The 14,060-nt window shown below is 33.8% G+C and overlaps 1 protein-coding gene across 1 annotated transcript; it reads right to left on the reverse strand.

Moving 5' to 3' along the window:
* Positions 1-666: 666 nt before the first annotated feature.
* LOC123551785 (uncharacterized) lies at positions 667-8,210 on the reverse strand. The gene is made up of 3 exons (XM_045340979.2): positions 8,069-8,210; positions 4,172-4,241; positions 667-1,748 (listed from the first exon to the last, which is right to left on the reverse strand). The coding sequence occupies exon 3, from the start codon at positions 1,724-1,726 to the stop codon at positions 965-967; it is 762 nt and encodes a 253-aa protein (XP_045196914.2). The 5' UTR covers positions 1,727-1,748; positions 4,172-4,241; positions 8,069-8,210; the 3' UTR covers positions 667-964.
* Positions 8,211-14,060: the final 5,850 nt, after the last annotated feature.

A 14,060-nucleotide genomic window follows, 5' to 3' on the forward strand; every position in this document is an offset into this window, starting at 1 on the left:
TGTTTCCCATTTTAACATTTACAGTGTATTTTAACCTGTGAATAAAGACCATCTCCCAATAAATGTCACGTTTTGGTAATCCTAAGGGTGGTCTTTATAGACAGATTTGACTACAGTCAAACCTGTGAACAAAGATTACTCTTCGGTACAAGCAAAAGTGGTCTTTGTTCACAGGTGGTCTTTATTCGCGGGGAAGGGTCACTTCTCAGTTAGCCATTTTCATGCTGATAAAAAGTATTTTTACAGCTTCTTGCTTTCTTTATGTTCTATGTATTAATTCGGCCGATGCAAACTTGAAAATTTTCAATCAAGCAGTAATTATTATGTTTGCTATAATGCAAAAGTCGTGAAAATTCTGCGGATTTCAAATATTTTCATGCCGGAACGGTCTAGCTTGGCCGTTATTGGAGGGCAAATATGACCCTTGGGAATGAATTAGGCCGGTCGCTGGTCGCGGTCGCCAGGTGGTTGCTATTCACGGCCTTTTTATGAGCATTTTTCTACGGGGGACCAGAGACCGGTCGTTGTCGACAGGTGGTCGCTAGCACAAGTTTGACTGTATAATTAATAATGTTAGTCGTTTTAGAATATGAATATTGTACCAACAAAATAAACAATGTGACTGTTGTTAGAAAGTAAGAGAAAAATAATATGGAACAGTCAGAATGGTGTTCCAACGTATGTATTTGGACCTTCTCACAGCTTCATAAAACGTAATCTCCGAGTTTCTAAATGAAAAACTCATACTTCGAAAGTAAATCCTGAATTCATTAAGCACAAGTGAATATATAAACTCTCTACCAATTTGCAGACACAAGAGTTATTCAGACATTGAACCCGTTTACAGTCTCAAGCTAACGCCGAATAAGGGTTTTCTTCAAAGAAATTCCATATTGAGAAAGGCTAAGTTATAAATGACAGTAAAAAATGCATTTAAACAATATGTCGAATGTTTCAATATATACTAACATAAAAATCCAGGATTATGTTGATCAAGGAGATCAGGCGGGGGCGGTGCCGGTGCTGGAGGAGGTCTTGGATAAGGTGCATCACCTCTCGGAACAATATCTTGTAATTTATATCCTATAGGTTGACCAATGCCCCCAACAATAAGACAATTTTGCACATTATCCCACTTCTGTCTTTTAACGTCAATTTGCCATTCACTCATTGATTCAACATTTTCGTCCTTATAATCATTTGTCTTGGCCTTCTTCGTGTCATTTAGTTCGTTTCGTCCGATATTATTTTGCTCATCCTCCAGTTTACTATTTTCATTTTGGTCGTTAGTGAGCTTGACCTTTTTAAGTTCATCTGTTTCATTTAGGTTGTCATTTTGCTTTACCGCTTTACATTCATCAATTTCGTGACTGTCGCCACTTTTTGTCCTTTTAAGGTCAACAGGTTCACCTTGGTCATCATTTTGCATCACCCTTTTTAATCCAGCGGTTTTATCTAAGTCATTATTTGGTTTGGCTCTTTTTAGTCCAACGCTTTTACCTTGGTTGTCATTTTGCTTCACCCTTTCCAGCCCAGCAGTTTTTACTTGTCTATCACTTCGGTTGCCTAATTTTAGTTTAACAGTAATATCATCTTGCTCGTCAGTTTGCTCGGTCCTTTCTAATTCAGCAGTTCCCTCTTTGTTGAAACTGTGCTCAGTAGTTTCCACTTCAACGACATCTTTGTCGATACTTTGTATCACGTCATCGAATGATCGACTTGCCATTTTAAGGATGTGTTAGGTAAATCTGTTTAAGTATAAAAGTAATGAAAGAGTTATGTGACTTCTGTGAAAGTTCAACAGTAACAGCTTGCCCAAAACATAACAGATTAACCTAACGGAGTGTGCACTTCTTGGTCTGATAAGCTTATAAATACATTGGAAACAAGAGGGTCAAGATGGCCCTAGGTCGCTCACCTGAGAAACACACAATAACAGTGTAAACATGTTTGACCTTGTGATTTCATGGAAACAAATATTCTGATCAATTTTCGTTAAGATTGGACCAAAATTGTGGTATCATAAGTGTTAACAAGTATTTTCTTCAGTTTGATCTAGTGACCTAGTTTTTGAGCCAAGATGACCTATATTCGAATCTGACCTAGATTTGATCAAGGCAGTCATTCTCACTAAATTTCATTAACCTCAATTGAAAAATGCAGCCTCTATCGCATAAAAACGTTTTTCTTTGATTTGTTCTAGCGACATTGTTTTGACCCCAGATAAACCATATTCAATTTGACCTTAATTTCATCAAGGCTATCATTTGACCAAATTTCAAGAAGATCAGTTGAAAAATAGTCTCTGTTGCACACACAAGGTTTTCCTTTCCTTTGACCTAGTGACCTAGTTTTTGACCACAGATGACTCATATTCTAACTTGACCTAGATATCATCATGGCAATTATTCTGACTAAATTTTATGAATATCCAGTGTAAAATGCAGCCCCTGTTGTGTACTCAAGGTTTATCTTTAATTTGACCAGGTGACCTAGTTTTTATCCTAGATGACCCATTTTCAAACTCCATCTAGATTCCATACAGACAAAGATTCTGCTTAAATTTCATGAACATCCTATGTAAAATGCAGCCCCTATTGCATACACAAGGTTTCTCTTTGATTTGACATAATGACCTAGTTTTTGACCCTGGATGACCCATATTCCAACTTGACCTTGATTTTTCAAGGCAATTATTCTGATCAAAATTCATGAAGATCAATTATTGAAAAATACAGGCTCTATCTCATACACAAGGTTTTTCTTTGATTTGACCTAGTGACCTAGTTTTTGACCCAGATGATCCATTTTCAAGCTCAGCCTAGATTTTATTAAGGCAATCATTCTGATATATTTTCATGAAGATCAATTGAAAAATACAGCCTACTAGTAAATCGCATTCACAAGTTTTTCCTTTGATTTGACCTAGTGACCGATTTTCTGACCCTGGATAACCAATATTCGAACTTGGCCTAGGTTGTATCAAGGCAATTACTCTGACCAAAATTCATGAAGATCAATTAAAAAAATACAGCCTCTATCGCATACACAAAGTTTTTCTTTTATTTGACCTACTGACCTAGTTTTTGATCCTGGATCACCCATTTTCAAACTCAAACTAGATTTCATCAAGATAACAACTTTGACAAAATTTCATGAAGATCAATTGAAAAATACAGCCTCTATCGCATACACAAGGTTTCTTTTTGATTTGACCTAGTGACCTCGTTTTTGACCCCAGATGACCCATTTTCAAACTCGGCCTAGAGTTTATCAAGATAATTATTCTAACCAAACATCATGAAGATCAATTTAAAAATACACCCTCTATCGCATACACAAGGTTTTTCTTCTATTTGACCTAGTTTTTGACCCTGGATATCCCATGTTCAAACTCGGCCTCAATTTCATCAAGGTAACTATTCTAACAAAATTTCATAAAGAACAATTGTAAAATACAGCCTTTATCGCATACACAAGGTTTTTATTTGATTTGACCTAGTGACCTAGTTTTTGACCCCAGATGACCTATTTTCAAACTAAATTTTATCAAGGTAATCATTGTGACAAAATTTCATGAAGATCAGTTGAAAAATACAGCCTCTATCGCATACACAAGCTAAATGTTGACAGACGACAGACGACAGAAAGACGCCGGACATCGAGCGATCACAAAAACTCATTTGAGCATTGCTCAGGTGAGCTAATAACTCGGAATCAGAGTGCTTGAAAGGATACAAATTTAGTACCTGTTGGTTTTTCTTTTTGTTAGTTACAGAGTCACATTGAAAGAATTTAGCACATATTGCGAGTTTTCCAGCATCCGATGATAGTAAAAGATGCCAGGTGTCCTTCCATGCCTTATTTCAGTGATAGGTTGCCACCTGGGAAGAACCACAGATCTGTAAGCTAACTGGATATTTTCTTCACATAAGTCTACACACTGAGCAATGTTTCAACCCCACATCAATAAGGGCAAATGATACAAAGCCAGTAAATTTGACACTTAACGCCTACTGGTAGCTATTTAGCAGCTTATTTAGTTTATTCACAAGTTCTGAAGAAAATCTATAAAAAAATCCCAATGCATCAAAAATACTGCGTTAGAATTAGCAAGAATTAAAGTATATTTCATACTGAACTAAAGATGTTACTTCCTATGTTTACTTACAGCAACAATCCTCTAGATGACAGCCAGATCGGAGAGGCTGTGTAATATTCGCTATGCCAAAGTCACAGATCTAAAAATTTAAGAAATAAAAACTTCCATATTCTGAGTAAACGTGCATGTCCGTATATGAGCACATTCGAAGCTTTACATTCACTGTTTTCATTAACATTTTGACTTTTTTTTCTACTCAAAATTTTAGGAGAGAATTTCTTCTCCTCGGCAGATACTGCACAATACCAACTTCCAAATTAAAAAAAATCTATTCAACAACATTTAATTAGCACTAATGTTCATCACAACAATTACAAAAGGCTTACCAAAAGGTTCCTTCTAGCACATATTAAATATTCTTTTGAAGGGATATTGTTTTAGCATAATGTTACAAATGTTTAATAATGCAATGAGAAAAATATGTTTTGTCATTTTTTGTGCAAACTTAATCTAGATCTATTTAAGAACTAATCTAAGTATTAACAGTTTTATCATAACCCAAAGCTGTTTTTAATATAAGCAAGTGCAGTACATATTATGCTATTGGAAGCATTTGTCTTTCAGTCTGTATTTCACTTCCGGATATTTTCATCACGCGACTACACCAGCAAGTACCCGCATACTTAACACAAAGAAATTTCGTACATGCGTTTACGATTCGAAAAACAAATCAGGAAGTAACAAGAAATATCTTTAAAAATGATGGTCGGCGAATTGTAATAAGGAAAGAAGTTAATGAATTTTTCATCTAACCTTCATCTTTCATCTAACATTTTTCAAATTGCAAAACTAAACACTGCACTTTAACACTTTAAATGGTTCTCTTTTAATTTTTCGCAAAGGTTTCGTAGGGTTGCAATTTTGTTTCGTTTATCCTTAGACGAATAATTACAGCAGTAGTTTGGTGAAGATTCATGATTCATGAAGCGGTTCATGAGAAGAGGTCATTAAACGTGTTTATATTTTTAGCTAAATTGGTCCGTATCCCCATTTGTAACAAAATAGCAGGAGACCTTACGATATTGTTACACATCGAGTTTCATAAAAATCCATTACAGTTTAGTGGTTAATGCGAAGAAAGGCATATCTACTTTTAGCTATAGTGGTCCCTAATAGGGCCCAAGTTCCTATATAAATTAATTTGGAAGAGGACCTTATAATGATGCTCCAGACCAAGTATGACAAAGATCCACCAAGCTGTTCATGAGACGTTGTATAAAGGCATTTCTAGTTTTAGCTCTAGCAGCCCCCAAAAGGGGTCAAATGTCCCAGCTGAACAAAGTTGGCTGCGGGCCTAATAAAGATGCTACAAATCAAGTTTGATTAGAATACATGAGAAAAAATCAATTAAAGGATTTTTTTTATTTATTATTTTTATTTATTTCTAAAATAGGCCAACTGATCCCGCTTTAACAAATGCATATTCGCTATTCATGAATCTTTGGACAATGACGTCACACCTATAAAAAAGTGAAGGTCAAGCAAAACATACGATTGTAATTATTTCAATATTTCTGCTTCATAAGCAAAGTTTGACCGTTGTCATATCACATAGATAAACTGTATGCAGCGTACCTTCAGTGTAATGAGATTCAGTCATTATATAGCATATACATAATAAAACAGATTTCAACTGAGTTCAATATTTGCATACCATACTAAAGAAAAATATTCATTTATAATAAATCAGTTAAATAATTTATAACAAATATATCAAAGCAAACAAGTACTCATTTTAATATGCAATCTGAATAAGTCACAAAAGCAAGAAACCTTTTCATATACAGACAACAACTGTAACAAGGAAAATCTTTTAAAAAGCACTTCTCTACATAAAAGACTCTTATCACACCCTTATTCATGTGATACGCAGACCGTATTCAGCTCTTTCTTTAATTTGATATATGTTGGTATTTGAATAGGTTTTTATCATATTTATTAAACTTACTTATCATTTTGAGATATATCAATATTCTTGCTAAATATTCTGAGCCAAAGTTAGCTTTAAAACTGTGAACAGCGTCGTTTAGGATAAACGCTTTGTCTACATTTCACTCAGCGTAGCACAATCAACAGAGTGAAAGAAATTGACACTCTCGTCCAATCACGCAGTGTTGCATAAATCTTCCATTTTGATAAATTATTTCTAATGCGTTATCAAGTAGTCTGATTTGCAAACTGAAGTCACGTGGCATAGGTAACGAATTCGTTCTTAGACGGCGTTCGCCGAAAAAAGTACGCAAAAGAAATGACTTGCAAATTTGAAACGTTAGAAGCTAAAGGAATCACGTGACCAGGGACAATTTTATTACGTAATTGTTTTGGCATGTGTCTATTTTTAGATGATGCATATTCATTTCATTAATCTCGATTCTTTACTATGATATATTTAATCGAGGAGTTACATGATTTAAACTTTATTATTGTGTCTTCTTGTTCTGTTATTTGACGTAGTTGTATTGCACTATTTAAAGACTGGAATAAAGATTGATTATGCGTAAACACAAATAGGGCTAGAGGATATCTGTAATGAATATGCATGAGTCTAAGATGGCGGCGCCCTACGGGAAATCGGATTCCTTTGACGATACCCTTGTATCCATTACATGCTCAGTCAAGTGTGACATGTTCACCATAAGTGTTCCTTCTCTTGAGAAGGAACAATGAACTTAAAAAGTGAAAGCAGGCCATGATGGTCAAAAGGTAACTTTCAAACTGAGTTGGTGGAGAAACACAACACATAGATATTTTCCAGTATCTTTGAAACAACTTGATACAGTCAAACCTGTATTAAGACACCAGCCAAAATAGTTCAGAAGTTTGTGGACTAACTGCTTAATGCAAGTGGGTGCTTAATACAGATGACCATTATGGCAGGTTCAATGCAAAAACCTTTAAAATTGTAACATATTCCAATGGATATACAAATTGTGTTTCACACATATGATTGTATTTCAATTGCATAACCTAATTGCTATTTAAATAAAAGTCGTTAGTGATAATGTGTGTGGACTGACTACTTAAGGCAAGTGGGTTAATACAGATTGCCATTATGGCAGGTTCAATGCAAAAACTTTAAAAATGTAATATATTTCAAAACGTATATTGTTAAAAACAAGTTTTTAAAGGTTGAATAAAATGAACATATGCATATCTTCTAAAAGAATTTATAATATTAGTGTTTTACTTCTTTTCTTTTGTTATTTTCCAATATAAGGTACTTTTTAATGGGCAAACCTTAATTACATTGACACACATCTTTCAATGGGTGAACCTTTATTACCTGGATACATAGCTTTAAATGGGTTAACCTTTACTTGACATCTTTAAATCTTTAAATGGGCTAAACTCTATTACATGTATACACAACCTTAAATAGATTTACCTTTATTACATTAACACACAGCTTTAAATGGATTCACCTTTATTACATGGACTCACAGTATTATATGAATGAACCTTTCTTACATGGACACATACCCGGTAGCTTTAATTGGGCAATTCTCACTTTTTCTCAGGATTTTCTTTTTAGCCTTGACAAAGCAATGGTATTATTCTTGTACGTTATATAATTTGTTCTGAGTTTAAATTGTTCTTGTATAAGATTATTATTTTGATTTTGGACTTGTTTAACCTTTACTCTGCTAAATTTCTGAAATAGACTGATCTATCATTCAATATGGGCAATACCATTTATTATTCGAACAATCTGGCTAAAGTACTTGATCTTCTAAACGAAGATCTGAGAGAAATAGTATCTATCATTGTTCTATACATCGAAATTAATATCGGTACAGCTTATGATACGACTAAAACTTGTGCAATAAATTTTCTGAAAAAGAACGAAGAAAAACGTTTTCCACAAGTCTAAAACAAGTTTATTTCTTAAATATAAGGAAAACTAACCTTGATCAGGAACGCGAAATTCCTTCGCAGGTATTCACCTGTGTAATTCAAATAAGTAAATATATCCAACGCAGTTCAGTAATGAAATAGCTCGTCATTTATATTTATTTTCATGGTTCAGCAAATCATAAACGATGTAAGGTAAGACGAGAGGAATAAACCAAGCGCGTAGCTTAACGCAGTTAGGCATCTGCATCACTGTATGGTAACTACAACGGTAGCCGTGTGTTTGGATTTGTCCAATATGGCCGCTCAAATAAAAAACAATGGAACTTCATGTAAGTTCTTGAAGATATTTACTACGCCTTGCTATGTTTCATTACCAAAATTTGTTCAGTAATCGCGGTTATGTCTGAAGAAGTAATCGCCGGACTGATATGGCGATCAGAATCATATTTAGCATAGATATATCTTATTAACCCATTGAAATTGTCTAGTTTTCGATCAGATGTTCCAAAATTTCTTTTTTATTATCTGTTAAATTGAAATATTTGGACTAAATGGATGTAAATATACTTTATGATAATTCCTAGTATAAGTGTTCATAAACTGTGGTATGTACAAAACACTTACGATTCAAAAGAACACAAAACGTATTGTGTAGTGAAAACATGAATGTAACGGTTTGGATAACAAGTATACACCAGTTTGGATGACTTAATCTCCTTGGATGTTTGCGGTTTGGACTCACACTTTTAACTACTAATTTTGAAATACTGTTTGTTCTAAGTAATATTTTCATATTTTACAATGGTACATGTTCAAATATATCTTCTGGCATACAAAAGCATGGTCGTCAGGCATTTTTTTAGATTATTTTGAATACATATTCTTATAAAATAGGGAGGTATACTTTAAAGAAATACACTTATATGTTGATCAATATGAAGGCTGTTAGTGTTAACAATTTTAAATCATTTTTTTTTTCAAATGAGTATACACATATCCTTGCAGAAGACCATGAAAAAAATGTGTTAAAACTGAGTAAATGATCAATGCATGCTGAAGACTGCTTCAGTTCGATACACATTGACGCACACCTCATAAGTGATATATGCGTAAGCACTTGCCCAAATGAACAGTCTCGTGGAAGCCATGCTTTATGATCCGCCGGAAATACGTTAAGCGACAGGTTTAATATATAGTGTTTAATTAACACACGACTCGTACGCCTCATCACCTTTCTGTATGTACTTTCAAGTTTATACCGTAGTGGTGATTTTGTCAATGACAGTTCCTAGGTGACGACCAAATGTTGGTTTGTTTCTTGTTTCTACTGTACAAAACTAATACATTATAGTATGTCTTTATCTTTTGAAAATAGCCTAAATAATGTATACATTCATGCATACACTGCTGTAGGGTTCAGTTTGAAAACGTTTTGATCTTACATTGTGGTATTTCCTAATGGATATGTTTCACATTTTTTATTTTATTTTCTCAGTGAATGTTTCCAGTCTAAAACATCAGCTGGAGAGGAACGGCCACGAAAAAGAAATAATTCACTTGTTTTTTTACTAATGTACTGACTTCTGTACTAATTTCACGACTTTTTTTATATGCATCTCGATGATAAAAAGGCAAATATTAAGTCTGATAAGGGCAACAAAGATCAGCTGTTCAAACGCTGTCACTAATGTAGGTTGACTGAATGAATAAATAACAAACAAGTACAAAAGGACCAGCAATTTTAGCAAGACGTATGATTCAATTATAGAAATTTCCCATCTTCTGATGCTGAATAAGATACCGGCTGACATACATGAATTTAACCATACATTCTACGCCAGTATAGTGGCACAATTTTGTTTCATTGAATTAGGAGATTCTTGGGGCCTGTGCGCTGCATGTCGGATCATTAGAGTAAACAAGTGTTTTCATCCTTCAAAGTGGTAAATGAAGTTCTTGCAAAAGAGTACTAGAGTACCAAAGCTAAACCAGTATTTCTTAGCTAAAGGAAGCGGCCCTTATTCTGCATGTTAGGTCATCACGGTGAACAAGTGTGTGAAATTTTTATTCACCGTAACTATGATTATTTAGATACCTGTGTACGTACAAAAAAGTTACAAAATTAAATCGGGAAAAGGGTCACACCGTTGTACAAAGCAAACTAGAATAATGGAACATGTATATTTCATATCAGATCATCACATTGGACAACTTAATTTCAATAATTTCCCATTAGTCATTACTAATATAATATCTTAGAAATAATTAACAAAGAGCTTGCGGAAGCTAATGAAAGGATGTGAGCAATAGCCTTTCGTTTTATTAAAGTAGTCGAGATAAATAATCTTTTGGAATAGTAAAACAAAACTTATGTTTTATGGGTTGCTTTTCAGTTGGTAGAGGAAAAGGCAAACAAACGTTGTTATTATTATTATTATTATTATTATTATTATTGGCCTTTTTTCTAGCATTTACTAATTCCTCTTCTAAACAAGCAGTTGACAAATATGATAAAAATGAGTATTCATTAAGAAATGAAATCAAATTACCCTCGAGACGGTAAATGGAACACAGGCTTTCAAAAACGAATTTGATATCTAACCAACCTGGCACGTAAACGTACTTGCACTGCTTTGTGTTAAGGTTGTTTTATCTTACATATCAATATATTGATTCATTTTGAAAAGGTTCCCGGATATAAATTCTTTATTAAACCTAACACATTATTATGCATCGGGACATACACAGTTGTTCCTTTTACCTTAGCTATTTAGTTTTATGAATTTCTGTTTATTTCTTTCTTTAGATTTTATGCAATCCATACATAAAGTTACCTCTGATATCCAGAAATAATAGGAGATAGATGTGGTTTTATCAACTTTGATACTGGTCAATCGTGCAGAAATGTGAATTAAGTTGCTGTCCAAACCAGTGCATACACTAATTCCAAACCGTTAACAGTTTTTCATTTACTTGTATCCAAACCGTTACGCCCATGATACATGTGATTGACTTAGGATGGTACTTTTTCGCAGACATACTATACTTTTAGTTTAGAGACCGATGATAAGATATGTGAAAATATTTCTTCTTTCTTCTCGACTGATTTTTCTGACGATACAGTTACAAGAGTTTTGATAAGATCATTAAAAAATTTTCGTTTTCGCTTCTTGATTGCCATAATCTGCGCGTTTTTATCAATAACTAACTCGAACTGGCATGATTTAATCTTTTTATATCGAATAACTTCACCTTAGAAAGAAAACTGAAAACATAGTATTTTTATATACAAAGACGCGTTAAATCGTACAAAATATCAAAACTTACGTGATGTTTTTGACATTGTTTGCTCGGGAGAGGCCATATTGGACAGATCCAAACATACGGCTACCAGTGTAGTTACCATACAGTGTGCATAGAAAAAAATCTATCAAGCATGCACGGTTTAAAAACATTGTTTGTCAACCACTCCAATTATGCAATATATCGAAGTACGTAACTAAGTCTTGTTTTATAGTTATGTACATTTTTATTTCGCATACGCGTTGATGTAACAACAGCTGTCGCAGAAGACAGCGCGCTCGACTATTTCGATGCTGGATAGTGAAACTGGGTACATCTGAGGAAACTGGAGCTGTCACTGGAATGTTTAATGACTCCAGTGGTGGATGAAGATATTGCACAATAGCTTGAGTCTGTGTCAAAAATATTAAGTAATAAGTGGGGTAAAGATAAAGTGTATCAAAACACTATATAAGTATAATTCTAAATAAAAAGGGGGCATAATTCGTAAGATATTGGTGCAAGAGTTACACACTTTGTATCATATGATGTGGGTGATGATATGGAACAACTACTTCATGTTGAATTAAATGTATTGTTTAATAACTAGAATAGTGAAAATGCATCAAAATCAACATTAAATTCTTGGTAAACGGGGGCATAATTCATGAAAAATGATAGCTAGAGTTATGCACCTTCTATCATATGATGTGGGTATTGATGCTGAACAATTATTTTAAGTTTGAATAAAATTCATTCAGTAATAACAGAGATAGAATGAAAGTGCACCATAAAACTTGAAATCCTGAGTAAATAGGAGGAATAATTCATGAACAATTTGTGCCTAGGTAGGCACCTTGTGTCATATGATGTGGGTGATTATGTTGAACAATTATATTAAGTTTGAATCAAATCCATTCAGAAATAACAGAGACAGAATGAAAGAGCATCGAAACTTTAACCTGAACTTCTAATGAAAAAGGGGAAATAATTCATGAAAAATTGGTTCCAGAGATATGCACCTTGTGTCATATGATGTGGGTGATGAGGAGAAATAATAACTACAAGTTTGAATCAGATTCATCAAGTAATTACAGAGATAAGAAGAAGAAAAGAGAACGTGTAAAACAAGAGCACCGCTGACGCTCATCTGATTTTTTTGTATAATAGAAATATTGTTCTACCCATAATTTCATAAAGGGCCATAATTCTTGCAAAAAGCAGGTGGAGTTATATTTCTTGATGTACGGAGTCAGCTTATGATGGTGAATAAGTGTTGCAAGGTTCAAAGCAATAGCTTTAATAGTTTAGGAAGAAGCTGACTGAAACACAAAACTTAACCAAGAAATCTGATTTTCTAAGTCCAAAAGGGCAGTAATTCTTGCAAAAAGCAGGACAGAGTTATATTTCTTGCTGTGCAGGGTCAACTTATGATGGTGAACAAGTGTTTCAAGTTTTAAAGCAAGTTTTAAAGCAATAGCTTTGATAGTTTATGAGAAAAGCTGATCTAAACATAAAACTTAACCAAGAAATCTGATTTTCTTAGTCCAAAAGGGGCAGTAATTCTTGCAAAAAAGCAAGATAGAGATATGTTTCTTAATCTACTGGGTCAGCCTATGATGGTGAACAACTGTTGCAAGTTTCAAAGCAATAGCTTTGATAGTTTAGGAGAAAAATTGACCTAAAGATAAAACTTAACCAAGAAATCTAATATTTTCCAAGATTCCAAAAGAAGCCATAATTCTTGCAAAAAGCAGGATGGAGTTATGTTTCTTGCTGTACAGGGTCAGCTGTTAATGGTGAACAGGTGTTGCAAGTTTCAAAGCAATATCTTTGATAGTTTAGGAGAAAAGCTGACCTAAACATAAAACTTAACCAGGCAACGCCGACGCCGATCAAGTGATGACAATAACTCATCATTTTTTTTTTAAAAAATCAGATGAGCTAAAAATGAACAATTGCTTTAAGTTTGAATCAAATTCATTCAGTAATAACAGAGATAGAGTGAAAGTTCATCAAAACTTTAACTTGAACAACTAAGTGAAAATGGGGATAATCATGAAATATTGGTGCCAGAGTTATGGATCTTATGTCAGATGATGTGGGTGATGATAAGGTATAACTACATTGTATTTTAAGTCTGAATCAAATTCATCAAGCAATTACAGAGATAAGAAGAAAAAAGAGAAAGTGTAAAAAACTTTGACAAAATTGGGGACGCGGGAAGACGCCGACGCCGGGTCGAGTAGGATAGTTCTCTTTATAGTTCGTACAGTCGATCTAATAAAATGATAATGATATTTTGAATACAATTTATTCAATAATTAAAGAGCACCATTTTCTTCAGTACATTTTCTTCTAATATACAGCATTTTACGTTCCTACTTTAACTCTTTCTCGATCACCTCACCAAAGAATACTGTAAGTCCTTAGCTTCACACCTGTAAATGGCATGCATATTCAAGTATATATATATATACTAATTCTTCAATTTTAAGGTTTATGCCTGCGCTACTGTAGTATCTAAGTTACTTTTTCATGAATATACTGAAGTACATATCCATTATATCATTATATATTATATAGTAAATCATCATCTTTTGATGTACTGATCCCGAGCTATTGAATCTCCTTCATAAGTCTGTATCTGTCTTTTAGTACACGCAATCTACGTAAATATCCAAGTAAACTATTAACGGGATTTACAAGATTTGTTTGTTCGTGAGAAATTGACTTTCACAGACGCAAACACATTTCAAGA

This window comes from Mercenaria mercenaria, chromosome 4 (genome assembly GCF_021730395.1).
Source record: "Mercenaria mercenaria strain notata chromosome 4, MADL_Memer_1, whole genome shotgun sequence".
In the NCBI taxonomy this organism is placed as follows: Eukaryota; Metazoa; Mollusca; class Bivalvia; order Venerida; family Veneridae; genus Mercenaria; species Mercenaria mercenaria.